The sequence below is a fragment of the Halichoeres trimaculatus genome, unplaced genomic scaffold, assembly GCF_033239565.1.
Source record: "Halichoeres trimaculatus isolate MK-OKI-2021-1 unplaced genomic scaffold, fHalTri1.1 fHalTri1_scaffold_16, whole genome shotgun sequence".
Taxonomy (NCBI): Eukaryota; Metazoa; Chordata; class Actinopteri; order Labriformes; family Labridae; genus Halichoeres; species Halichoeres trimaculatus.
In genome coordinates, this window is record NW_027437194.1 from 4,450,106 (window position 1) to 4,476,912 (window position 26,807).

Consider the following 26,807-nt stretch of genomic DNA (forward strand, 5'->3'; position numbering starts at 1 on the left):
AACACTTCCAGCACAAAAATGCGGTTAGTGGACACAGGCCCTTATCCAGCCTCAGTGTCAGAGCGCTGCTCACCTTCGCTTTTTGTTATAAGTTTACCAAAGTTGTTCTGCAGCACTTCTGTCCACTTCTTAAGTGATGACCTTAAGTCTGTTGTAAATTTCTCTGTATGTTTCATGTTTTATTTTGCCTGAAAGAGTTTTTTTAAAGATGCCATAAAAATCCTCTCTGAGGATTGGCTATGATGGAATTGAGCCTTGAAAAACAAGGATAGTTGATTTGTTTCTTCTCTGCACACAACTGATACAAAGAGTGAGAGAAAACTCACAACCATAGTGGTTTAATGTAGAAAAAAGGCACTGCCAGTGCAAAATAATGCAGTGAGTGGACACATGCCCTTATATAGCCTTTGATGTAGCTTATTTCTAAATTTGAGATGCATGCTCTTTTACTTAGGATTGCTGTTTAATCTGCTTCAGAGTAAGGAGGATGTAGGTGCATGGCATGGCTCCATTGGAGACACACACACTGGAAACCATTACCTGGTCCAGGACTTGTTTTTTATGGCTCCTGGTTCCAGATGTACCTCCAAAATTGTGCTTTCTTCTCCCTGTTTTGGCAGCCTCAATACACAGTCAAGGCCAGAACATGCTCTACCTCCATTTACTTGGTTATCAGGGTGGCAAGTCCTGCTTACATGAGCATTTTTATGCAAATGTGCCTAAGACAGGTTGTATCTGGGCGACTCTGAGCAGGAATCTTGCTGCAGGTGGTCGGATGCACAGTCTTAAAGAAAAGGAAACAGTGCCTTTGAGTAAGCTATATGGCTGCTTTTCAACAGACTATCCCCTTTCTTTTAAAGTTTACTCTCTCAGCTTCCTGTTATGAATGTATAATCCCTTTTCCCAGTTATATTATTCTACAGAAACCTCCTCATGTCTTGTTTACCAAAAACTTCAAGTTTGTCACGACCATCTGCCATTTTTTTATGTCGAACGGCTGTGTTTCATCAAAAGCTCCTCCGTCTCTTTGGGCCAGCAGTGAAAATCGACAGCTAACTCAGACTTTTATGGAAAACTCACTTATTTTTCTTGATTCAAATGAGAGTGAATGACTGCATTTGGACACAGTGAGGGTGTTTTTTTTCCACATTCCTCACACATAGAAGCTCCCAGGACTGGTATAAGTGTAAACACACATACATGCCTTTGTTTCCAGCCCACAGAGTTTCACTGATGACAGGTGCTGTTCATCAGGATGCTGTGGCTCCTCTGTGATCAGCTGCTCAGGCTGTCTGGGACTCGCTCTGTAATTATCTCTATTCCACTGTTGCCCGGGGGCAACCCATTCACACTGCAGGTGGTAATTATACAGGTGTGTTAATGGCCTGACTGGGACAGAGGGATGTCTCCTTCGCTGTGTGGTGCCTGTTCTGGTTTTTTGAGTTTTACACAAGTTTCTTTCCTGTGTTGTCTTTTGAAGGCGTACACCTTGTTGTTTGATCAAAATGAAAACCTCCACCTGAGCCTAAACACACCACGTCTTGATGCTTTTCTCCTCCTTACTGGCAGAATTGTTCACTTCTATCTTTTACGTGCTGCCCTGTTATGTTCCTCTATCAACTCTTATATTCTCCCTCTTTAGTCAGCGTCCCTCTTTTTCATCCTCTATTTCCACTTCTTCCCCTCTGTGATCTACTCCCTGCAGTTAAGTCTAAAAAATATTTCTTTTATTTTAAAAAATAAGAAAATAAAAAAAATAAAATCTACAGCCTGCACCTCGTCTGATTTGTTCATATCCCTCCTGCTCTTAATACCAGCCAACAGTTGCCATGGAGACGGCGAGGTGCTTGGGGGAGTGTGATTGCAGATGTTGGAAGAAGTAAACACACAGACCCATACAAATAGGAGGATGAGAAAACTAATAAAGGGTCCGTCCTTTGGATGAGTGTGTGTGACTGATTATGAAAAATACAATGTTTGTGTGACAGAAAAATAAACGCTGACATAGTTACATGGTGGGGCAGGCATACATATCATTTCTGTATTTCTGCTTTCACCTCTCTGTTGATAACTGTGTCTAAAAGATGGATGACATGCTCCCATCTCCACTGAGCAAGTGAAGCCAAAAAATCTCCTGTGACAGGGGCTGGCCGTAGATTAAACAATGAACAACAAGTTTTTCAAGTGAAGCCAGAAGTTGGAGAACTCCCCCTAGTGGCCTTAGTTTTAGTCTTAGTCTTTAAAGAGGGGGTATTATGCTTTTCCATATTTTCAGCATGACTATAAAGTAGCAAAGCTAGATTTTCATACTAAATGTGTGCAGATCTTTGAAATCCTCAAATCTTTAAACTGATAAAAAAAAAGATGTAAAATCTCCAAGATTTTCACAAGATCTTTGAAAGACTTGTTGAAGTGACGAGTTCACTGCATAGGGATCTCCTCACTGGTTCATGGCATGTTAAAGGGAAACTCCTTAGAAAAACAAGCTTTGGCCATACAGTTTGATCCATTTGTACTCCGAAGTCAGAATTTCAGATTGGGAACAAACAACTGGAACGCCCCTAGAGATTGGAATTTAGGACTGGGAAGTCAGAGCATCCACACCACTTCCCAGTGGGAAATTACGACTTACACAGCCATTAAGCTAGTATGGCAAGTTTTTCCAACTCGGCAACTGGAACGCTTAACTTGGAGATGACGTCATTCCCACTCCTGACTTCCCACTTAAGAGTACAAATGGAACGACAGGCCTCCAGAAGGCTGACCAATCAGAGGGTAGGGTGTTCATAGACCAGGGAGTCTTAAAGAGACAGTAGCTTAAATAAAGCAGGGTGAGGCTAAAAATAATGGTTTGACTAAAAGGCCAGTGTCAAAAAGATAGCTTCTGTTTTTGAGCTATATATCATGTAAAGCTACTGTGGGGGTACCAGAAGGACAAAATTAAGCTGTGAAAAAAAGCAGAAAACTAGGGCACAATATTGGAAAAAAAGCAATGATGCAACATTTTAGCTAAAAAGTTAAAGCACGATCCAGATCCTGGCAATATTCTGGATACTAAGATCTGGAATATGAAATATATGCTGGGTTATCATCATTTGCAACACTGTCAGGAAACAAATTATTGTACAAACCTGCAACTAACACCAAACTGTAGCAGACAGTCTGCCGAAAGGGAGTATAACATTTAAGTAGGACTAAAGTGTTGGTGACAATCACAGTATGCTTGGTGGAGGTCTGCGCTCTCTGAGTGCTTTTCTAGGTATTGATATTGATCTGAGTGACTATTCTCACACCAGGTCAGATTTTTAATGATGCACGCCTGCATAGAGGTTCCATCTTTTAAGTTTCCCTCTACGACCAAACAACGTTATGGGATATTTATTGAATAAGAGCAGACATGCAAATGCACACAGTGTAGGCTTAAATATTTTGCCAGAGAAATCAATCAATGGAAAGTAATGTTTAGAAAAATTTCTAGAACAAGCAAAATATATTGCATCTATCACATAACCTTAGAATATGAATATTGCAATGACGATACCAAGCAGCAAGTTGCTTTTTGTCATTGCAGTTCGCTCTTATATTGAGTTATATGCTAGTGTTTGTAATCAAAGTTGTTTTAATTGGTTGCAAGATTAACATCACGATTGTCAGCTCTGACAACAATACAGAGTTTTTACTGCTGAACTCTTTATTGTCTTCAAACCTACTCAAGAATCCAAGCATTCTTTGATGCTTTATTAGTTAGCTAGATATACTTTGGTGTTACATCAGTCTGCTGACCAGCCTTTAGCTCCAGGAACTTGAGGCCTGTATTTGGCTTCACTTCTCCCAGTGGGAAGAAATGATTTTTTCCACATTAACACCCACTCAGTAGACTTTCAATCCCTTCTGCTCACCAAACCAGACTTTTAAATTCACCAATAAATCATGAGAGATCTCCCAGGTCGATACAGCCAACAGTTAAAAGAAAATGTTCCTTGTGTTAATTCAAGACAGACATAAAGAGTTATAGATCAGTTGCTCTTCTGTTTTTGTTCCATTTTCTCTCACCACTCCTCTTTAATTTTTCTGATCTGGTCCAGACCATTGACTGTACATACAGTTGACAGCGTGGCTCTGCCATTTACTACTGTACAATTTTGAAGCTGAAATACCACAGTCACCAGCACAGCTATTGGCAGCTGTTGTTCAGCCAGGGTCTGTACAGTAGAGACTGTGAGGGATTCTAGGAGAATCTGAGTGGAGCTGGGTGACAAAGCTAGTAATTATTTTGTTTTCTTTTGAGAGTCTAATCTCTTCTTGGGTCTACCTCTCAACATATTTTACAATCCCCGAAAAAAATATACACGAATGGCAGCTGTCAATCATCGTGAAACCTAATAACTAATGAAAACAAAACCTTTAAGAAAAAAGAGGACTTGAAAACAAGGCAGCCAAATGATATCTTCAAATCACCACAACAATGGGATGTACGAAACATTTCATTTTTTAAAGTTTGACCACAGCCCATCTGGAATGACTGGGGAGATGGATTTTTTTACCAATACTGCAGCTAGCCACCAGGGGGACCAGTTTTTGTGGCCACCTCACTTCTTGCCGAGCAAAATGACAGCCATTTTTTTTTTTTAAAGTCTATGGTCCAGACACTTTGACAGGAGCCACATTTGTTGTTTCATGCCATGTAAAGCGTTTAATAAGTAGTTATTCAAAACAAGCCTCTCTGAGAAATGTACAATTACAAATCTTATAAATTTTGCAAAATTTTGAAATTTCAAAATTTAGGAATTTTAACAACTAAAAGAAAAAATCCAAAATGTTTCAATTTTTTTTGAGAATTTTTTTACAACTAATTAAAATTTTATAATTTTGGAAATTTTCAAAATTTTCAGAATTTTTACAACTAATTGAAATTTTATACATTGTCCAAATTTTTGAAATTTCAACATTTTTGGAATTTTTAAAACTTATTGAAATTTCAGAAATTTTGAAATTTCACAATTGTGGGAGTTTTTCAACTAATTGAAATTTTAGAAATTTTAGAAATTTTGCACATTTTTGAAATTTTGAAATTGTGAATAGTAAGCATAGTATTAACTAACTTCAGTGATATAACATGTCATCAAAGTGGTGAGTTCATGGCTAATACTACATATAGTCTGTCAGAGTAGATCCAAGTTTTGGCTTCACTTTTTGGGGCCCCATATGTCACCCATCATTGTGTTTGTGCTCCTCTTGTCTTGAGTATTTCTGTGATTTTTTAACCTTGTCCTCACTTATCCTACTGTCTAACTCTAATGTGAAAATCTATACTCGTTTCAAACCTGTCATGACATCCTGCGTCTGATCATTAAGGACAAGCAAAGCCAACGCTTTACCTAATATGTTTCATCCTGCTTTCAAGTTGAGCCTGATTGATACTCCCGGACTTCCACTGACTCTGTTTTGCCGTCTGTCTCTCCCTGTCAGGGCTTTCTCAGTCGACGGCTGAAGGGCTCGATAAAACGCACCAAGAGTCAACCCAAATTAGACCGCAACTCCAGCTTCAGACACATCCTTCCTGGCTTCAGGAGCGTCGACAATGACAGGTAAGTGTTTGTTCTGTGTTCTGTGCTGGTGTGCGTTTGCTGGATCTGTTCATGTGTCTGTTCTATTCTGGTACCTCTGTCTGCTGATGGCTGGTTATTCAGGTCACTGTTGACGTTTTTGTGTTGTGTTGTCAGTGTTTTTTTGGAAACCAGTGAATCCTCAGTCTCTGATCTGTCAGTTTTAATATGTCTGCCTCTTTCTCTTCGTAATACACGATGACTCTACTGTCCTCTGTTGCATCATTGCATCTTGTTTTCGGTTAAAAAAACCGCTGCATTCAACTCACGTCTTTGCAAAAATGTTGCTCTGAGACCGGACTATGATCAATTTTGCTCTGCCTGACAGAAATCATGTGCAGATTGGTTACTGTTCTTAAAACTTCTCACAGTAATTAATCAGAGACTCAACATTAGTTGACTTTCCTCATACAACTTATCATCTTGCATTAATTAAGTTATAACAGCCTCCAGAAATTTGAGTTTGACATATTTTCTGTGAATTTAAAATATGTTAATCTGATAGTACTAGGTATGTTCCCTAGCTCTACAAAAGTCTCTTTTGCAAGGGAGTCCTTGAAACAAGCCATCAAATAGCAGTACCTCTCACAAATGATAGTGAAGGTGTTTTGGAATGCTGGTGGAGGAGGATGAGGGTTAAATATTCAAGAAATACGAATGTGCTGACTACTCTTATTTAGGTAAATATTTACTAGTTTTTGTTTCTTGGCTTCCTACGCTCATGCTGGTTTCACTTTCATGGTTGAAGTTACTTGCAGGAATTTTTTACCTCAGAGATGAACACAGCAGTTCTGTTGCTGTGTCTGGATTGCAGGACACTATGTGCCCCACCGTTTTCAATCAGAAATGTTAGGCTGACTCTCAAGATTAGACTAAGATAGAAACTTATAATCCAATCCATCAGATTTGTGTTTCTGCTGTGCAGCTCTTTGTCTGTTGACACCCAATGGGCTGTGTTATCAGCAAGTAGCATGGAAAGCTCAGCACTGTTTTTATGACAGAGCAAAGATGGACTAAAGACAGATTTGTTGGAATTTGTTAAATTATTTATTTATTAGTTTTTTTTTATCTATTTATTTGTATTTTTAAAAAAATAAATTTATTTTTGATTAATTCATTGAAATTTAATTTTAATTTATTATTATTTATATATTTTTTTATTTAAAGATAATATTGATTATTTATTTGTAAGTGAGTTTTTTGTATTAATTTTTATTTATTCATTTATTTATTTTTGAAAAATATATGTTATTTTTTAAATTCATTTATTTAAATGTTTTTTTTTAAATTTCATTTATTTATTTTTTATTGTTTTATTTAAAGAACTTATGGGTTGTTTATTTATTTTATTATATTGAAACAATTATTATTATTTTTTTTTTTAATTAATTTATTATATATTTTTTATAATATATTGAATATTTATGTATTCATTTATTTAAATGTATTTACTATTTACAATTTTTTTTTTTTTTTTTGCCAGAAGTTTCATCAGGTAGCAGTGAGATGTGTCAGTCTTCTTTTTGAAGAATGATTTAAATCAACACATGTTATCAGGTTGTCTCTAGCTTTTCTTTATGCTGTCAAGAATTTGTCCTACTGTTATTGGGGTTTGACCAATCAGACCAAAGAAAATTTAGAGTTTCCTTTTTTTGTTATTCTGAACTGTAAAGTGACATGTAATCAAATGTAACTAATACCTATTATCCTGACCCTGGTGTTTTAGAAAACACTTAATTTTGCATCTGCCTGAAACACTTAGTTTTAGTTGCCGTGTCTTTAAGACTCCCTGCTCCATAACCCCCCCTTACCCTCGGAGTGGCCGGCCCCTGGAGACCCTTGTGATGACCTCAGACCTGGAGATCTCGTAAAGATCCGGCACTTTATTTATTTATTCATTTATTTATTTTTAATAACTGATTGAGACCGAATCACTTATTTCTACAACAGATGGATACGTAGCTGTTTGGAAAATTAGACAACAGTCCCGAATGGGGGAAGCCTCCTCAAATAACAGCATCAGACATGTTGTATTTGCACTGATGATCTGGTTGTCGAGCAGCTGTACCAACAGAGAAACATCCATGTAATAAAACACGCAGAGTGCAATAAACTCTAATTTTACTATTTACTAACCTCTGTGAATTAACACACCAGACATGCTGCTGCTTCTTTAGTTGTGAAGGATGCCAGATGGTACTATCGATGGGTACATAGGATTAAAGTAGGAGGCTCAAATGACACTTCTTTTGGAGCCTTTATATAAGATTGTGTTATTTGATATCTCAATCATGTACCAGATGGAATTAGCTTTTTTAAGCTCAAATAATTTGGCATTGACAGTTCCAAATGTAATATAAGGAGAATAATTTTCTGACATTAGAAATAGTGACTCATGAAAAGTTAAATCTGTCTCCAAGCAGCTCTGTCTAAGCTTTCTATAAATCCTTATCATCATTGGCTCCAGAGTTTAAAGTATTCAGCGTCTCATTGAGTCTTCAGCCCACAGCAGGGTGTTTCATTTGGCCTCAGGCTTTGATAGCTCCTAGTTTTTGGTAACTCCTTTTAATTTCCTCAAGAGTTCACCCACTCCGAAAACATTTTCCCTCCCTCAACAACAGCAATTAGAATTCCAGACCCCTCCACGCTGCCCTGAAACTGCACTGCCTGCTCACTCTCCTGGGTTTTGATGGTCTTTCAATGTATGCTTGAGTAACAGCTATAATTCCCAGCACCTATCTTTTCTGCGTCTGGAAAACAGCCAAGGTGTCCATCTGTGGCGTTTAATTAACGGCGCCGCTTTTCAAGAGATCTTCCACGGCTTTCGGTTTCAAAACTTGGAGCCGAGTTGCTGCCACTCGTCGCACTTTTAATGAGGCATAACCATCACTGTCAAGCTATCACAGGGGAACGCTAACAATTGTTCAGGGTGGAACATGGTGAACTGTTCCTCTGCTGCAGTCAGACAAAATGAGCTCATACCTCCTCTGCTTTATCCCGCCGTCTTTTCTCATTCTTCTTTTCACTTCTACACAGACGTCTTCATTTCTACTCTTCCTCCAGTCTGCCCGTTTCAAACCCATCACTCTGCAATTTCATCCTTGTAGACCACCCTCCTCTTCTCCATTTTTCAAACAGTGTTAACCTATCAGCATTTATATGTTTCCTTCTGATAAAGCGCTCTAGGAGGAAGGCAAATACCGGACAGGAAATTGGAATGTCCAGGAGGTGCCTTATCTGAGATGGTTTAACACAAACACACACTCTGTACACCTCTCTGGCAAACACACACCTATATGATAGGTCTCCAGACACATCACCTTGTGTAATAATAGAGGAGAGTCAGCCCCCTTTGATGCTTTCACTCCACTCGTGGTAGTCAAGGTAGCTTGTGTGAGTGCTCCTCCTTGTTTGTGTGAGAAATAGGACAAAAGCATAAAAAAGAGGCAGAATGAGAGTAATGTGCTTTGAGAGGAGTCAGTGACACTCCCTGTCAGCCTGGTAGCAGCCTCCCCACAGGCTAAAAAACGCTGAAGAAGAAGAAGAAGAAGACAGGCTTGGGAACTAGCAGCAGAGATGATGAGAGGAGGAAAGAGGGAATCACTCTGAGATTCCCCCGTGCAGATGTGCAAGTTTGAAAGTGATGGATGCATTTTGTTCAGGGAACCTTTAAGCCTTGTTTCCACCAATCATCCAATTTGGATCCAGTTTGGATTGGTTACGCCTGATCCTCTTTGCATTTCTACGGCCAACAGTGCCCCCTTGTGGTAGACGGTGTGTAAGCCAGATGCCAATAGCCGCTTCAGCTATCGCCAGAGCAGTCCAATACAGTGTACCCTTTGGCACACCTTGAAAAGATAATCAACGCTTTTCATTTTTTCAAAGCTCAATTACTGTAGCTCTCCTACCAGGTTTGATTAAAAAAATCCCCTTTTCACCTCCATCTAGTTAAAAATGCAGCAGCTAGGCTTTCACCGATTTCAATAGACAGCATCAAATCACTCCAGTTTTACCTCCCTACACTGGCTTACTGTCAGTTTGAGAATTGATTTTAAGATTTGATTGGTTACTTTAAAGCTCTCATAGGAACGCGCACCTAGCTACATATCAGAGCTACTCATACCATATGAGCCACCTTGCAGCCTCAGATCCTTTGGCGAAGGCAGCTTCATCAGAGCTTCTCGACTTTGGAACGACCTGCCGGAGAAGATAAGGCGTGCAGCGTCAGTCACTTCCTTCTTTTCCACTTCCTTTTTCAGCAAACCCTATTCTAAGGGTTTAACTGAAAAGTACAGATGCGTGTCGTCGGCATAAGAATAAAAAGACACACCATGTCGTTCAATCATATTGTCACCCTGAAAATAAAGAAATAATGGCTTAAGTCAATATTTGAAGGAAATTAGTTTTTGGCTTAGGTCATCTCTGGTAAAATCACTTAAATCTTCAGCTAAAAGGATCATGCTCTTCATGCCCTATAGCAAGAGCGCCCAACTTGTTTTGCACCAAGGACCGGTTTAATGTCAGACAGTATTTTCACAGACCAGCTCTACTTCTGTTTCCTCACTGGATCTGACATAGGACATTTTATGTCCAGCCTAAGCCAAAATTTGGGTTATTTAGGATAAAATGTTTGACTTTAACCAACAATGTTTTGCAAGCTTGCTAACAACATGCTTGCGGATTTTTTCGGAGGGTTTTTCAGATTTTTTTTTTTTATGTCCTTTTTTTTTTTCTTTTTACTTTTTTTAAATTAGCGAAAAAATCCTCAATTTTTTGCATTTTTGCAAATTTCATAATTTCTGAATTTCTGTTTGTTTTTTCAAATTATTTAGGTTCCAATTTTTAAACGTTTTTATTTTTTTTCACATTTTCTTGATTGTTAACCAAATCTTTTTTTTTTTTTTTTTTTGCAAATTATCCCACTTTGTTAAATTTTTAATTTTTCAACTTTTTCAAATTTAATACATTTATCAAATTTATGAAATTCATGACATCAATAATTTTTATTACTTTCAAATTTGTTCTTATTTATTAACTTTAAATAAAAAAAAACTAGAAATCACATGTACAATTTAATAAACAAAAAAACTTCTTGTTTAGATAATAACTCACTACATTTTTACTATCTTTATCTTACATTTTATATACATTTTATTTTTATTGTTAACATAGGGTAGACTTTGTGGCTCCCAAAAGACCTTAATCCAGGTGAGCTGAGGCAAAATAGCTCCCATTAAAGTAAAGGTTGCAGACCTGTGCTCTATAGCTTTTAGGCAGGGTGTAAGTATGTGTGTTATGCTTACCTGTTCACTCTCACACTTAACAGCCTCTGTGCTAAGTAGGGGTCCTCTGGTCAGAAGATAGGTAGATTGTAAACACACACACACATTTCCAGTGTGTGTAAGCTGTGATGACATTGTAGAGCCCTGTAGCCTGAGGCAGTCTCAGGAGACAGAGCTGCAGATGAGGAGCAGCTGGACTCCTGAAATGAAATATTCATCTGCGTTAAGCAGGGGCTAGACTCTCGCTGAACAGGCATCTGAAGCAGAGCAGAAAAACACTGACACTGCACACATGCCAACAAATTACAAGGTGATGACAACTGACTAGATCTGTTTATTTATATTTCATAACAGATCTTTATAAAACAGACAGGTGAATGGGAGAAAGACGACATAAATGTTACTCTAAATGTGTGATTGTTGTGGTTGTAAGAACAGAAATTTGACCTTCAGATGACACATCACAATAATGTGACCACTGCATTGTAAATAATTCAACAATCACACCCAGAGCTCTCCCTACAGATACCCCCAAGCACCTCATAAATATCAGCCTTTTTATCAAATAATCGATTCTCATGATGATATCCTATAATGCTGCTTGTTTCCCTCCGATCCTCAGATCTTCTCTGCATATTTCTCTCAGATCACAGAGATAATGTGATTCTGACCTTTCCTGGACTCTGATGAATATCACAGTGGTTTCTTCACCTCTACTCCAGAGTATTTTCACAGCATGTCTTGGGATTGTTTCTATTTCTGAAGTCTTCATTTTGACACAATGCAAGACATTTCCACAGCAGTGCAACAGAAAGCTGTACACTGAATGTTCTACCTGGCATTAGGTGAAGTGAAAGTGGTTGGACTAGCTTTGTTTTTGGAGTTTTATTTTTATTTTTTTTACACCTCATTTCAAGTTTCACATGCAATTCAAAGAGGTTTATTCTTTAACAGAAACTTGCTTATGTGTCTTTTAAGATTGACACAAGAGAGACAGAGATTAGTTTAAACCATGACATCATAAATTGGCGATTATGGTGTCCTTTAAGGGCTTATGGTACATTTCATTTGTACTTGGAAGTGGGAATTTTCAACTTTACAGTGGGAAATTTCAACTTGAACGCCCCCCTGTGGTCGGATTTTCCTTTACAAGTTTATAAGCAAAGATGGCTGCCTCGGGTGTAAACAGTAACTAAGCTCCTGTTGTATTTCATTTATTTTAGTATTCCTGCCCAGTGTTTCATCAAGGCCCATTTATGCTTAACGTTACATACGGATCCGGGTCTGGACAGAGCCTTGTGTCAGTATTTTGTGTTCATTTCGTCCATATTTCTGCACGTTTCCATAAAGCTTTCGGATATGTGTGGAATAGAGCAGTACCACTGGAAACCATGGGGGGTACTGTTGCTGTTACTACTAGGGATTCACCAGTAAAAAAAAATTGGCCGATATCGATACTTTATATTAATATTGCTGTTATGGTCAAAAAACAATATTTACTGATTTCAATTTTTGAAAAAAAAAAAAAAAACATTCTGAGATGATGTGTCAAGGTAGTTCAGAGAGAAAGAGCGGCGGAATCGTGAGAAAAGACGCCCATGGAAAGGGTTAAAGGATGGAGCACCAGTGATGAACGTGATCAAATGCTGGCATCTAATCAGTAAATATCATCCCACTTTTACACATCAGCTGATACCGATATGTTGAAAAAAATGGCCAACATCGGCCAATACTGATATTAATACCAATACATCATGCATCCCTAGTTACTGCCCAATTCGAAGCTTTAGTGAGACACGAAGAAGAAATAACAATGGTGGAACTTTCCCGATGTAATTAACAGCCTGACCGACCACCGCCTCCTGCAACGCTGCCTCTGTTTTTGTCTTTTATGATAGTGATACCTCCACTAGTCACCATGTTTGTTTCTGAGTTTGTTATTGTCTTAACATTTTACTCTGGACTGCTGCCCCTGGTGGATGTATTGGTTAACTACAATGCCAACATAAGGGATGCACGGAGGTATGTTTTGGGAACATTGTTTTGGAAGGACGGATATAAAGGGAGGAGAAATGGGCTATTATACAGTGACTATGTATGGATATACTGCTGTTATGGAAAGCTTTTCCACTTGGCAACTGGAATGGTTTTAACTTGGATCATTCCCACTAACCAAGTTCCCAGTTCCGATGTAAATGGAATGCACCATTATTATGGGTGCCAGTATGGCCTCAAGGTGAGGCCACACAAGTAGCCCAATTTGATCCAACCTGTGGCCTCTTTCCTGCATGTCACGCTCTACTGTCACCCAATTCACTGTCCTGTCACCTTTAAATACAGGCATTAAAACGCCAGAAAAAAAAAATTTGGAGGGGCATATTAAACGTATCACTCACCTGTTCTTGGGAGATGGACATTTTTTCCATCTCTTTCCAAGCTTTCCTGGTCAGGTTGGGGGTCCAAAACATCTGGCAACATTTCACAATTTGTCCTTTCAAATTGAGAGATCTTGTTAACTTGATGATGACAGCTTTGTAGCATGGCAGCAGTGGAGGAGGGTTCTAGAGTGCTGGGTTCCCAAAGTGCTTTAAAGTGTCCGAAAGAGACAGAGGCTGAAAGAATTGTTTTGAAAAGCACTGTTATGCACTCAGTAAAGATTGTTTTGAGCTTTAAATCTATTTAGCTAGCAGAAGGACATGAGTATAATTAGCATTCTTGCTAATTATGCTGTACTGATTGGTTGGAGCTGCAAAAACAGAAAGCAGTGGAAAAAGTTTGAAAAATATGATTATGAAATGCAAAGTTTTGAAGCTTTTTATCTTTTGGTTTACAAAAAAGGGAAATGATTCCAATGCCACACGACCTGAAGAATAGCGTATAGCTAAAAACACAGAATGTGAATCCAATTTTTCTGTATCAACAAGAAAACACAAAAGGACACCTTGAGTTTTCAGTAGGTAAGCATATATCCTCTGAGTCGCTCATTCAATCCTGTTCCTGTTTCTCTTTCTTCATCTCTTGTTGCTTTCCCCCCTGTTGCGTCATCCAGATAGCACTTACCGCTGTATTTCAGGGTCGTTTATGTGTTTTTTGTCTCATTAAGCACACAAGCAGGAGCTGCTCCCACCCACTCGTCCCTCTCTGTACCCGGCCCCCTCGCTGTGCGAAAAGAAGTCTTGTCATTGTGCAGTTTGTGGACGCGGCGGTGTTTCAGTGGGACACACAGGTGTTTATTATTTCACTGTAATTCTCGATCTGTAATCTCATGCATAAATGTACGCTGCAGCTTTCAGCTCGGCTGGCACCGGTGACTCATGCTTTTTTTGGAGGGGGGGACTGATTCTGTCGCACAGCAGGAGGGGCTTTTTGTTGGCGCCACTCACAGGCTTCATAAATAAAATGTCTGAACATTTTTTCCGTCCTCGTTTCTCTTCCTGCTTTTCTCAATTATGACACGATACACATCATATGGTCTTCTTATGAAGTTTGCCTTGCATAGATGATGAGCAACATTATACCCACATAGGAGTTATCTATGAAGTTGTTCTCACCAGTTTTTGTATATTTCTGATTGAGGATTAAAAATATTCAGGTCAAAAGCCAAAGTTACTTGAGATTCAACTTCAAACTTTTATCTATCTTACAGTGCTGGAAAATGATTAATCTTTTGCTCTGATTGCGAAATAATGGTCTGTCTGTTTGAATCAAAAACACCGCGCAGTCGTCCTTTAATCATCAAACTCAAGGATGTTGACTCATTGATGCTTTTTTCAAGTGTATTTGAATGACTTGCAGTTAGAGATGTCCAGCTAGACCTGGAGATGTTGATTAAAATAGTTTGTGTTGTTGAACCCATCACACGTCCCTGGAAATGACATTTTCAATTTTCAAATGAAAAAAAGAAAATCTGATGGTGAAAACACATCAAACATCATCCTGGAAAAATTTAATTAGTTTTTTTAACTAGACTCAAACCAAAAAGTAAATACAACAACAAAAGCGTGCCATGCGGGAGAATCTGTGGAGCCATGGATTTAGACCATTCATACATATTTTGCACGTAGAACTCTAAAAGTTAAGATATTTGGTAAAATTATTGTTGATAGCTCAAAAAAAAATCTGTAACTAGGAAGTGGGGCAGAGTGGTGCACCAACCCAAGAACAATGGCTCGAGATTGTGGAAGAAATATTCATAATGGAAAAACTGACACACCATTTGAGACTTCAGGAAACACAGATGGATGATAAGTGGGAGAAGTGGACATTATTCAAGACAAAATACAGCAGCATTGCTACTAAGGATGAAAAGGCAAACACTGAAGATAACTTCAAGTTCAGCTCTCAACAGTGACTTTTATGTTGTTATGCGTTATGCGATGTGTAAAAAAATGTTTGAAATAACCAATACAAATTTTAGATTACAAAAAAAAGAAGAAAATCTGTACTTTTCAAATTACTTCGAATTCAAATTATATTTTCTTTTTCTCATTTCTCTCCTGTCCCTGGAAAAGGATTTTAAACTGAGGACACTCAAATTCAATCACAATGGGCTGTGGCCTTTAACACCGATTTTTGTGAAAGATGTTTTTATTACAGGCTATAGAAGTTTTTTCTTCTTCCTTTAAACTTATGAAGCCTGATCTTCGAAAAAAATAAAATAAATGAATGAAAAAGACCATTCTATTTTTTGGAACTGATATTTTTTATTACCTCAAAATATTGACATATAATTTTTTTATTTTTTTATTTTATTTTTTTTACATTTTTGTGTACCAAATTCGATCAATTGGATGGTTTTAAAGACTTTTTTCTTTGGTAAAAATTCATTTTTTCAAAGCTAGGGATGGGTACTGAATTTGGTACTTATATAGGTACAGACCAAATTCTGTCTCAAGTACCGATACTGATTCACGTAAAATCAAAAGGGACCATGTTTAGGAACCTAAATGCATCCTTGTGACGAAGAGAAGGCAATTTTTTGTGCTAACAGCATGGAACAGCATGCTACAAGTAGCTAACAGTTCAAAACTCTTAGCTAGCACAGACTAGCCAAAGTTAGCTAACTGACTGAAACTGTTCACACCCGCACACAAGCATACTTTTTTTTATTTTTTTAAATGTTTTGGTACTAGACCTTCAATAGGCAAACAGGCATACTTGTTTGCCTTGTGAACACAGCATTGCAAGGTTATATATAAGAGACTAAATATGTTCAATGGAAAAAAATACAATTATATATATTTATATATGTATATATATATAGAGTACTGGTACCGATTTCCAGGTACCCATCTTTATTCAAAGCAGAAAATACTTATTTTAAATAATAAATAACAATAGTTAAGTTATTTTTACTGCCACTTCTTGAAAATTAGCAAAGATTTACCTGGAAAAAAATATATGGGTGGTTTCATGAGAGCAGCCAATTTAAAAAGAGCCAAAATACATCTTAAGCTTTGGGTCACTTGTAGCCATACAGTGCATATCTGACAAAAATGTCTACCTGAACTCATCATACAAGTTTGTCCTTTTATAACACAGTCTATCTTTTTGTTGAATATATAGACATTATGATTTATAAATGGAAATGATACCAGCTTGTTTTTTAAAGGCAGCTTTAGCTCGTTCCTCTCAACCGCTGCCTGTAACAGATTTGAAGAGCCCTTTAAACCAACACTTTGCCATTTTCATAAAGCGTCTCCAACAGGTACCAAGGCAGTTGTTGCAGGTGAGGGTGCTGAAGTGTGTGTGTGTGAGGAAGGTGGAAAGAGAGCAGGTCGGCGGGGGACTGAGAGGCATCGGCCCTTAAATCCAATAAAGTGATGCCATTTGGAGTTATTGAATCCTGTAAACATTCCCCAGGTGGTTCGACTGTAATATCCAACCTTTCCTCACTTCTTCCTCTCCCAATCTCCCTCTGCATCTCACACTTACTTACTGACACTCTCAGTCTGCTCTCTGCTACCAGCCTTAACTCATCAACAGCTTCAGCTTCTGGCTGTGTGTAAAATATTGCTTTAAGTTGTCGCCTTTGAGCAAGTCAGGGAGAAATGCTGTGCCCTATACAGACCATTACGTTCAGAGGCTTGGTTTTCTTTAACTGTGAGATTATGAAGCAGTGAAGGAGATAAGCTGTAAAAATGCCACGAGACTGGTTCCCATCACTGTAGCTCCATGCTTTGGCCACTGAAGCAGTTTCTTGCTTCTTTGAGTGCCATCGTCCGAGTAAATTGATGTAACCCAACAAAAACCAGATAAAGTAAGGTATTAAAGGTGCGTATCGTACGATGAAGCTCTGTAAGAAACATTCTGTGAGTAAGGATGAGAAATGAAGGGTTGTTAGATTAGATACTTCTTCATGTGTCATCTTCTGAGTAAAATAACACAACACCATGAAAAAAGCCTCAATAAATGTTTTTGAAAAAGGGAACAAAATTAAATCTCATATGCTGAATTGTGCACTGAACTACTGTAAAATAAATTGTTCCACTCTAAGTAAGGACTGGAAATTAAAGGTAATGTTAGATGCATCAAATTTACTTGGCTAGGTTGAGATAGGAAAAATTATACTTGAAAAGTCAGAAACAAAATTCTGATGCCAGGTAGCTTGAATAGAAAAGCAGAAAATGAAAAGAATAAAAGAGCATTACATGTCTATAAGATATTAAAAAGTAATGTTTTTTGTCAAGTTCCAGGTGAACAAGAGTTAAAGGTAGGGTCTGGAGGAGTTTTAGTTTCTTTTAGTAAACACAACATTCAAACTAGGCTCCTCCTCTTTGGCTCAGTGCCAGCGGCAGCCCACACCCACAGCCTCTGACTGAAGCTATATGAGCACACTCACTAGCCCAGTAACCTACCTGTAGCATTGTGTTTCTAAATGGGAGAGACTCGAGAGCCATGCACCTGACTTAGCATGTTAGCACAAGCTAATCACTGGTATTTGACACATACCTTGTTAGCAGAAAGCTAACTCACATCGCTTTTTGTCCTTTGCTGCTCTCTAAACTCCAAAAAGTCGAGCCAAGCTTCACCCTCATTTTGGAAAAAGCTTTATCTGTTGGCATTTCATTTCACTTTGGTTGTGTTTTTCTTTTTCTGTGCTACGTCTGCTATCCTAGCTGCTCTGATTAGCTTCTTCCACTCGTGATTATCAACACGCAAAGTTGCCTTGGTACGCTGTGATTGCTTGATGCAACCAAGCTTACTCTCTGCCCAGAAATGTCTCCAAACAACAAAACATCAACATACAGGCTGAGGAGAGGGTTCATGCAGACACAGACACTGACACGCTTGTATAGAGGCCCAGAAGTGACGATAGCACTGCAAGAACTGAAATCTTATCAAGTGTTTTTGTTTGATTTTTGAAAGAAAATGTCTTTTTAGACTTAATATGAGCCACATTCACTTGATGAGTCCAGAAAAATGTCTCATTTCAAGTTATTTAAAGACAAAAATGAGTTCTGAATTGCTTGTAACGTGAAAAAAATCTGCAAATGGAAAATGTATTAAAATGCATTGAGTGTTAATCCAGTTTCAAGCAATTTTTCCAGCAATATTTTCTTGTTTCATTGTCAGATTTTTTTGTACTTGTTACAAGTGATTCAGACTTCATTTCTGAAGTCTCAAGTCTTCAAATAACTTAAAACAGGACATTTTTCTGGACTCATCAGCGGAATGTGGCTCATATCCAGTGTAATGAGACAATTTTCACTTAAAATGAGACAAAAACACTTGATAAGATTTCCACTTTTTGCAGTGTGAGCAGGATTATTTCTGTATGAGTTGACATTTTTATTTTAGGAAGAAAATCCTGGAGATTCTATCTTTAAGGGACGACTCATGCAGGGATGTATGATTGGCCACCCTGGGTGCGATTCCAAAATCCTTGCCCGTAATTGGCCGGTGAAAATGAACAGTTTCAGTTGTTACAGATTAGTTTCCTTTTCATTAAAACATATTTTGTTGGTATTTAGGACTTGAAAGTCGATTGTAAAGCTTAAAAACATGTGCACAGGTTGACTCTTATGCTTTTTAATAAAGTGCAGCTGAGTCTGGCACACTGGTAGGTTGTACTCTGCAGAGATGTACTTTACTTTGCTTCCATAATCACTTTGCTATCTGCATATTTCCTGAGTGATCCTCGTAGCGCTGACACCTGCCCAGCTGGTGGGTTTCAGTGGCTCGGTTGATGTTTAACCCTGCTGGGCTTCCTATGAGCCAGGGCCAGCATGGCCAAGGGTCTCCCCTCTTTTATTCTCTCCCTGGGTAATGAGCTGTAATGGATAGGGCCTCGAGCGTGACTAGAATACCAAGGGCCCCATCAAAGCGGCGGCCTGAGCATCTCTTTAAAGGACTGCTCAGTGCATGCACATGCAAACACTCGTTTCCTCATTCATCCCACTTTCTTATCTGCTCCTTTCACAGGCTTTGTAGTTACCGTATTTATCAGGAACCGTAATAGAACTTTAATGCATTTTGGGGGAGCTGATGCCTTTATCGTGTTTTTGATTTTATGAGGACTATAGGATAAGAGGGGTATGATGAAAAGCTCATGTTAAAGAGGAAAGTGTTACATAGCAGAGTTTGCAGGGGGGATGACTCATGACGAGAGCTGTAGATTAATCTATAAGGGATTAATTAATGAGTAAATCAGAGAAAATTGAGCAAAAATTACTTGGAGTTAGGCATCTCTTTTCACAACCTTTAAACCCTTCAGTCATTTTTTTAAGATTATAATGACACCCCCTTCTTTTATCAAATGTGATAATGACTTAAGGGCCTCTAAGACCAGAGATTGTCCAAAAGGACAGGGTAGTTAGTTGATGGCTATGGATTTATGGGTTTATTTATGACCTTTTGATACTTTACAGGCTGGCTGTGGCTCAGTGGTGCAGTTGGTTGATTCTCAATTGTAAAGTTTGGGGTTTGACCCCAAGTCCTGCTGTCCATCAGGGCTGGGATGAATTGCTTTTCTCCTGATTCGATTCCTGTATTTTTGGGGTCCCAAAAAACTAAATGTTTAATTCAAATTGCGAATCTTTGATCTTTTTGTTTTTCATGAATTTTACTTTGGAGACCACGTGAAAAAGTTAAATAATGTGTACCTTTCACATTTGAAATGATTTGGTACCAATGCCCAGTACCAGGCAATTGGTACCAGTACTCAACGGTTCCATTTTTCTGTACTTTTTTTGTGTTTCTATGCTAAAAAACATCATTTTTTAAATAAAATTAAAATATACAAATTTTTCAATTTAACGTATTTATTCTTCAGTATATTAACTTGCAACATTGTGTTTATGTCCAGCATGGAAAATCGCCTACTCTTCCACTTCTGCACAGTAACAAGGATGTCTTTAGGTACCTAAACATGGTACCTTTTGATTTTACCTAAATCAGTACTCGGTACTTTTGATAGAATTTGGTCGGTACATGTAAAAGTCATCCCTAGTCTACAAACTATATCAGGAGCCGTTTTTATTATTTTCCTCCAAAAATGCACATTACATGCGATCTGGGATCTGACATCTCAACTTTTTCCCAACCCAAATTATAAAAAAAAGACTAAAATGAAGAACTTAAATTTGAAAATAAAAGAAAATAAAAGAAAAAAAAAACAAAAAATTACAGGCACTACACCAAACTTCCCCCAGTGCTTTGCCATCAATTCAACCACCCCCCCACTGCCTACTAAAGACAAGACTGGTTGAGATTGATGATCCACTATTGTAAATATATCAACAAAAATAGAGTTTGAATTTGATATTAAACTGTGCAAACAGAAAATTTTTGATCTGTTTTTCACATTTTCTCGTTGCCATGAGACCCTTGAGGTGACTAAGCCAGGATAATGAGCGTATCAGCCACAGATTAATTTAGGAGACAGAAATATGTGCAGATATGTAGTCGATAATTGGTTTGTGTTTGTCTGTGTTTTGATTGGTCGATTGGCCGATGCCCATTTCAGAAGGTCAAACATTTCTGAGTACTTTTGGGTTCATGGTCTCAAAAGTTTGGGAACTCCTACTTTAGACTATGATCAGTGTTTTATTAATTAATTTATTTAGAAGTAGTAAGTTGAACGGAAAACTGGCTGAAGAGGCATAGGCAGAAGCAGGATGCTTTCTAGGTCTATCCTACATTTTTAAAGAAATTGACAAAATTAATTTATGTGACAACATATAAATATGCTCTTTTTTATACTTTGACTGGGTTTAATTAGTTGTATGTAAATTAGAAGTGATATATTAAATATAAATGGTGTGCACCAGCTCTTCCAGCCCCTCTTACCCACCAATGTGATGACTCTGGATGATTTTCACCATCATCCCTTCACTAACAGGCCTCTCTGCCACTTAACTGCTCACACTCCTTTTCAGTCGTTTTTGCAGTCAGTGTGTGTGTGTATGTGTGTATGTGTATGTGTGTGTGTGTGTGTGTGTGTGTGTGTGTGTGTGTAATCTTCCTGACAGGAGTCCACCAGGGTTATTCCCCACCTCGCACTTATAAAACCCCTTATATAGCAAATGTCAAGCCCTTCTCCCTCAGAGCATCTGACGTACGGGCTTTAAAATGAATTTCACAGCACTTCATCTGAACTGACTCACAGACAGTGGAATTGGATAAAACAGCTGGAGTTTCATCATTTAGATCACCATCATGACAAATATCTGATGAAAGAGACGCAGTGCTTTTACAATATCTGGACCAAAATGAAGCTGCAGGATGTGTAATCTGAGCCTTACAGAGGATGGAGGGTGGAGGGTGGAGGATGTTTCCTGGGTTGTTGGGGATTAACATATTGGAAAGCAGATGCGACATGACGCAGAGACGGAGCTGTCAAGCTCATCCTTGATATTTCAACTTATAGGAAACATATGTTTTCGCTTTTTTATTGAAATATACTTATGGCAGCAGCTGATGAGCTAAATCCGTACCGAGCTCGCTGAAGTTCCTGCGTTCAGAGGAGGGAAGTTTGTTACATCCCCTGTCACCATCTGCCTGTCCAGTATGTTTGGATAATTTGTGAAAAAGCCACGCTCCTTTTCAAGTTGTAAAGGCTGATCTGCATCATCTCCAAGCGAGCAGTCAGGAAATCTGGCTTCTGACTTTCATCCAAGTTTTGATTGGTCCCTGTGACTTTGCACGGACTGATTCATCCTCACAGGTGGCTGAAAATCATCTACTAGCTTACTATATCATTTCCAGAGATTTCAGTCATTTCAGTTCATCATCACAAAGATAATTAAATGCATCATGGGACGACAATATCGAATCAAAACACACATGCATGTACAAATACAGAAGTCTGTATTTGTCCACATGTAAACATGGACAGCATAACAGCTCCCTGAAGTGAAGCCAAAACTTCAAGAGTTCTTCCAAGAGACTGGATGTAGCATCAATCTCAAACCTGGCCTCCTTTATAAAAAGAGATGGATCATGGTGGAACAAGAAAACTAAGATACATATGAAACTTTCTCAAACATCATTTTTCATTTAGCTTTTATTGTGCTATTTTTTGAGAATTTGAGCTCTAATAAGTTATTTGATTTCAAAAGAAAGAGGAAGCTGGACTTCATGACTTAGAGTTCTGGTAACAGGTATGGCTCTTGAAATGATCATACGAGATTATCAGCTTAGAGAAGGCACACTTAGAGAAAACATAACAGTAAGTGTTTACTCATCTTTAGGCTAGTTGGTTTGTCAGAAGTGATTTTTTTATTTAAACAATGAAGAAAAAAGTATCTTTTGGGAATTTTGGGTTATTTGTGTGCTATAGATAGAAGAAGGGGTGTGACATCTATACCAGTTACAGAAAGTGAGAATTCACACGGGAATTATCCCACATTTCAAGTTATCAGTTTATTTTGTTGCTAGTCAGCTACAAACAAAGCCAGTGTTAGCATTTAGCTGACCATGTGTTAATGCAGTGGTTTTCAAACTTTCTTCAGTGATGTATCTGCTGTGAATTTTTTTTTCCTGCCAAGTACCCCCTGACAAAGCAGTTTTGGTCGGAAAAAAAGATGTAGAACACAGCACTGTACTATTAGTGTCTGATTTTTCAAATATTCTTTATCACCAATATTGTTAACTCCGAAAATCATGACCAGATAGGCATAAACAAATATTATGAACACCCTCTTTTGGCATCAAAATAAAGGACTATTCTCAAACCAAAATAATTGACTTAACAAAAATTATATTAACATTTTTAACAAAACAGGCATAAACTTAATATTAAAAGAAAGGTTAGCTAAATATGTGCTGGCTTCATGATGCTCTTAGCTTGCAACTTGTAGACGTAAATCCCATCAAAGCAAGATTTTTCCGGTTCTGGTTGTGACTTCTTTAACCCGTGTTTCTCCAAGTTTTTAGCAGTATTGACTCTTATTTTTTTGAGGGGTGTAACAGAATTGAATAACCTACTGGATATCATACTTAGTTTATAAACTCAAACTTATATTGACTGAAAAAGTGATTGAATCAATCGTTTTAATAGAATTTTGCTCGGTTGCTTTTATCTAGATAAATACTTTTGAATCTTGTGTGCGTGGTGTTGCATATAGCTGACATAGCTGTTAGCTAATGAGCGGTTGAAAGCTAGCAAACTTGGTATCTAATACCAGTGTATGGGTTTTCTGAAGTTTTCTTTTTTTTTAAAATGTCTTAATTGTAAAGATTGTCCAATTCCATCAAAGTCATATGGAATACCACTGGATAAAATCAACGCAGCGTTTCCCTGAGTCCCGTGTCTGACACTCTATCAAAATGTCTTTCCAGATATAAGTTATAGAATGCATAGGAAACTTGCTTGCATGGATCAAAGTGAGCACCTGTAAGACGACCAAATACAAGCAGCTGCTCAATCTTCAGTTCCTCGTCTCTCCCTGAGCTCCACAGAAACCTTTCATTCCTGTGTAATGGCCTTCCTGCTGCATCACTGGAAACCTTTGAGGCATAAAACTCATGTCTCCCCACTGTCTTGTGACCTGCCTTCCCCTTCCAACCTCCCAACAAATATAAAGTACCTCTTTTTATGTCCAATCGCTAGAGCTAAATGCATTCTCTAAATATCCTAAAGTGTCATGAATCAGGAGCTTCATCATTGCCTCTGCTCAGAAACTTTGTGTGATGAAGCTATCAAACTTGATTCAGCCGTGATGGAGCTTAATGGGCTCTTCACTATCGACTACTCTCTACTTCAGACGCTGTCTCATCAGGTCAGACTGTCGCCTCATATGGGTGTCTGCATTTAGGCTGGCCAGCCACTGTGACCCATATCTGCAATCTAGACAAAGATTACATCAATATCCAAGCCTTGCAGCTTTTTCTGACTGCAGAATGCTAAATTAATTATTATGCCTTTCTGGAACATTGGTATAAGTATCATGCATCTATTCAGCTGAACCCTTTTCATTCAGCATTTATAATCTAAGTCAGTTATTTATCATTCCCTCTGAGAAATATCAAATCTGCTGTCCTGTTAATGAAACATTATCTTTATGATATTTCTCCCTTGAACAAAGTCCAACTCAGTGAAAAAGGGAAACAGAGACTAGCATATGTGGTGCAACACCAGCGAAGTATCCTCTGTGTGTTCTGACCTAGATAGAAGCAAACACTGGAGCGCCAAGGTTCGTGTTTTAACCTCGTAGCCTTCCTTCGAGCAAGAAGACGAAGTCAAAGGTACAACACGTCTCACAGTAGGCTTTCATGTAAGATTTAGAGTTTGACAGAGTTAAAAAGCTGCAATCGGTCGCCGTCTGTCAGACTGACTTGTCGAGTCTGATTTGTGCCTTCTTCACTGATGGCGAACGTTGCACTGTGTTGCATGCTCACTATAAAGAGAATAGTACATACGGAGGGAGATGGGACGGCGCCAGACAGATCTAAGTATCCGTCTAATAAAAGGCGATGTTCTCTGAGTGCTGTCATTGTTAGCTGGGGTTGGTCTGGGTCAGACGCTTAACTTTCAGACTTATGGCTTCACACTTGTCTGCACATGATGTATGTTTCAGGTCTGTTTGAGTGATTCAACCTCGGAATTTGAATAAGGGCCTGGGTCCACTAACACTTTTTGCAATGACATCACCCATTGCATCAGTTTTACTTTGCGTGTTGCTATTGACTGAGTTCTGGACGTGCTATGTTTTAAGCTTGAGCTCAGATAAATTCTCAACTCAACCTGAAAATTTGACTAAGGGCCTGTGTCCACTTACAGCCAGTTTTGCAATGGTTGCACCCAATATGTCAACACTACACTGAATGAGCTTGTTGCTATGGACTGACTTGGTTCGTTGAAGTTCTACACAAAGTTTAACCTTAGGAGACAGTCTACAAGTCAAACATAGGTTTGTTTGCAACTACTGTTTCACTTACCTGGGACAGTTCTTTTAGCTTTAGCAAGGGCCTGTGTCCACTAGCAGCATTTCTGCAATGGCAGCTACAATAACGTCAGATTTAGAGCACTTTTTAATGGCACTTTTTGTTGTTAGATTACAAAAAGTGTCCGACATCACTTGCACTACTTCCCTTTGCACTGGCTGCTCTGTGTTGTAGCATTAACAGCGGTGAACCCCACTAAACCTTCTGTCCTATTATTGGAAGCCAGGTCCGGTTTAGATCAGTACGGTTTAGTATGTGTTGGATCCTAATCCTGTTCGCATTTCCATAGCCAACCGTGCCCCCTCTTGGTAGCCAGATGGCAGTAGCTGCATCAGTTACATGATAGCGTGCCGTCATAGCAGCGAGACACAGTGTACCCCGCTAATAAATCCAACAAAGAAGAAAAACACAACACAGTAAACAAAGAGCAACGATGGAAGGTATCCAGTAATTTGTCTTCTTTGCGATTTCCATGTGGCTCTTTGGTCAGAGTGCAGTCAAGCTTGGTTGTAGCTCCACCTTTCAGGATAGGAATGGTTTTGTCTGGCACCCCAATGGAAGTCTTGGTTCATCTTGGCTATTTGGGGATCAGTCCTGGGTACAAACGCCACAAAATGTGTGCCGTAGCGGAACTAGCCAAACTGAACTGCTTGGTGGAAAAGGGACTCAACGGTCTTCAGACCAGAAAAATAAGCTCTATGATCAAGAAAACCCAATAGTACAGTCAAATATCAGCATGTTTACCACAGTCCTGTGTTTTGTGGTCACTAACTTGAAGTTGGATCCAATGAAGTGCTAAGGCTGAGGACTTGTGTCCTGCAGTTTTCAGAGACTATACATGTGGGACAGTGGATTCATATGGGTTCTCCTGAAGAGCCGTTTTATCGTGCCTTACCCAGACTTACAGTCTAACGGTTTTTGGCCAGTCATGCCAGGCCATGGGAGCCAGTCTTGAAAGTCTTGAAAGATGTGAGCAGGAAAAGGACACAAAGACATAACTGTATTGCACTTTCGGAGGTGAACCAGGAAGTGAGAAAGTAAGTCATACCAGACAGGAAGTCATCTAGTGGCCGCTGTGAAGAGCCATAGTTTGAATGCTCAGATTCAAAGACCATCTGCTTTTGAAGAGTCACAAAAGATGAAAAACACTTGTTACTTTTAAAGCCTCCCTGCATCAAAAGCCTGTGACAGTGAAAGAGCTGAACAGAGCTGAAATGGACATTGTTTAGTTTTGTCAGCGTTGCTCTTTCAAGCAGAAATTTCAGCCTTGAGGAGAAGAGTTTGGTGGACCATTCAAAAAAAAAATGCAATGCTTGAAATTTCTTAGACTCCCACAACAATGACAAAAACAACTGGACATCCTGGCAGAAACATCATGCTCTTGAGCCTTTGTCAGCAGTATTTCATACCCTTGGCTAATGCATCATGGGACAGTTTTGTTCTGTCATGTTCTTGGTAGCAAAAAAAGAAAAGCCATGCAAAAACTCAGGAACAAAAAACTGCGGACCTGCTAAGTGGAGCGACTGCTACC

At 38.6% G+C, this 26,807-nt stretch overlaps 1 protein-coding gene across 8 annotated transcripts in view; it reads left to right on the forward strand.

Annotated features, from left to right (window-relative positions):
• Positions 1 to 26,807, forward strand: part of LOC141805173 (disabled homolog 2-interacting protein-like) — a 272,306-nt gene that overhangs the window by 136,220 nt on the left and 109,279 nt on the right. For all 8 annotated transcript variants that reach the window (XM_074689980.1, XM_074689984.1, XM_074689982.1 and 5 more), the window contains one exon: positions 5,470 to 5,588. In XM_074689980.1, the coding sequence (XP_074546081.1) occupies positions 5,470 to 5,588 (119 nt within the window). The remainder of the gene's footprint in view (positions 1 to 5,469; positions 5,589 to 26,807) is intronic.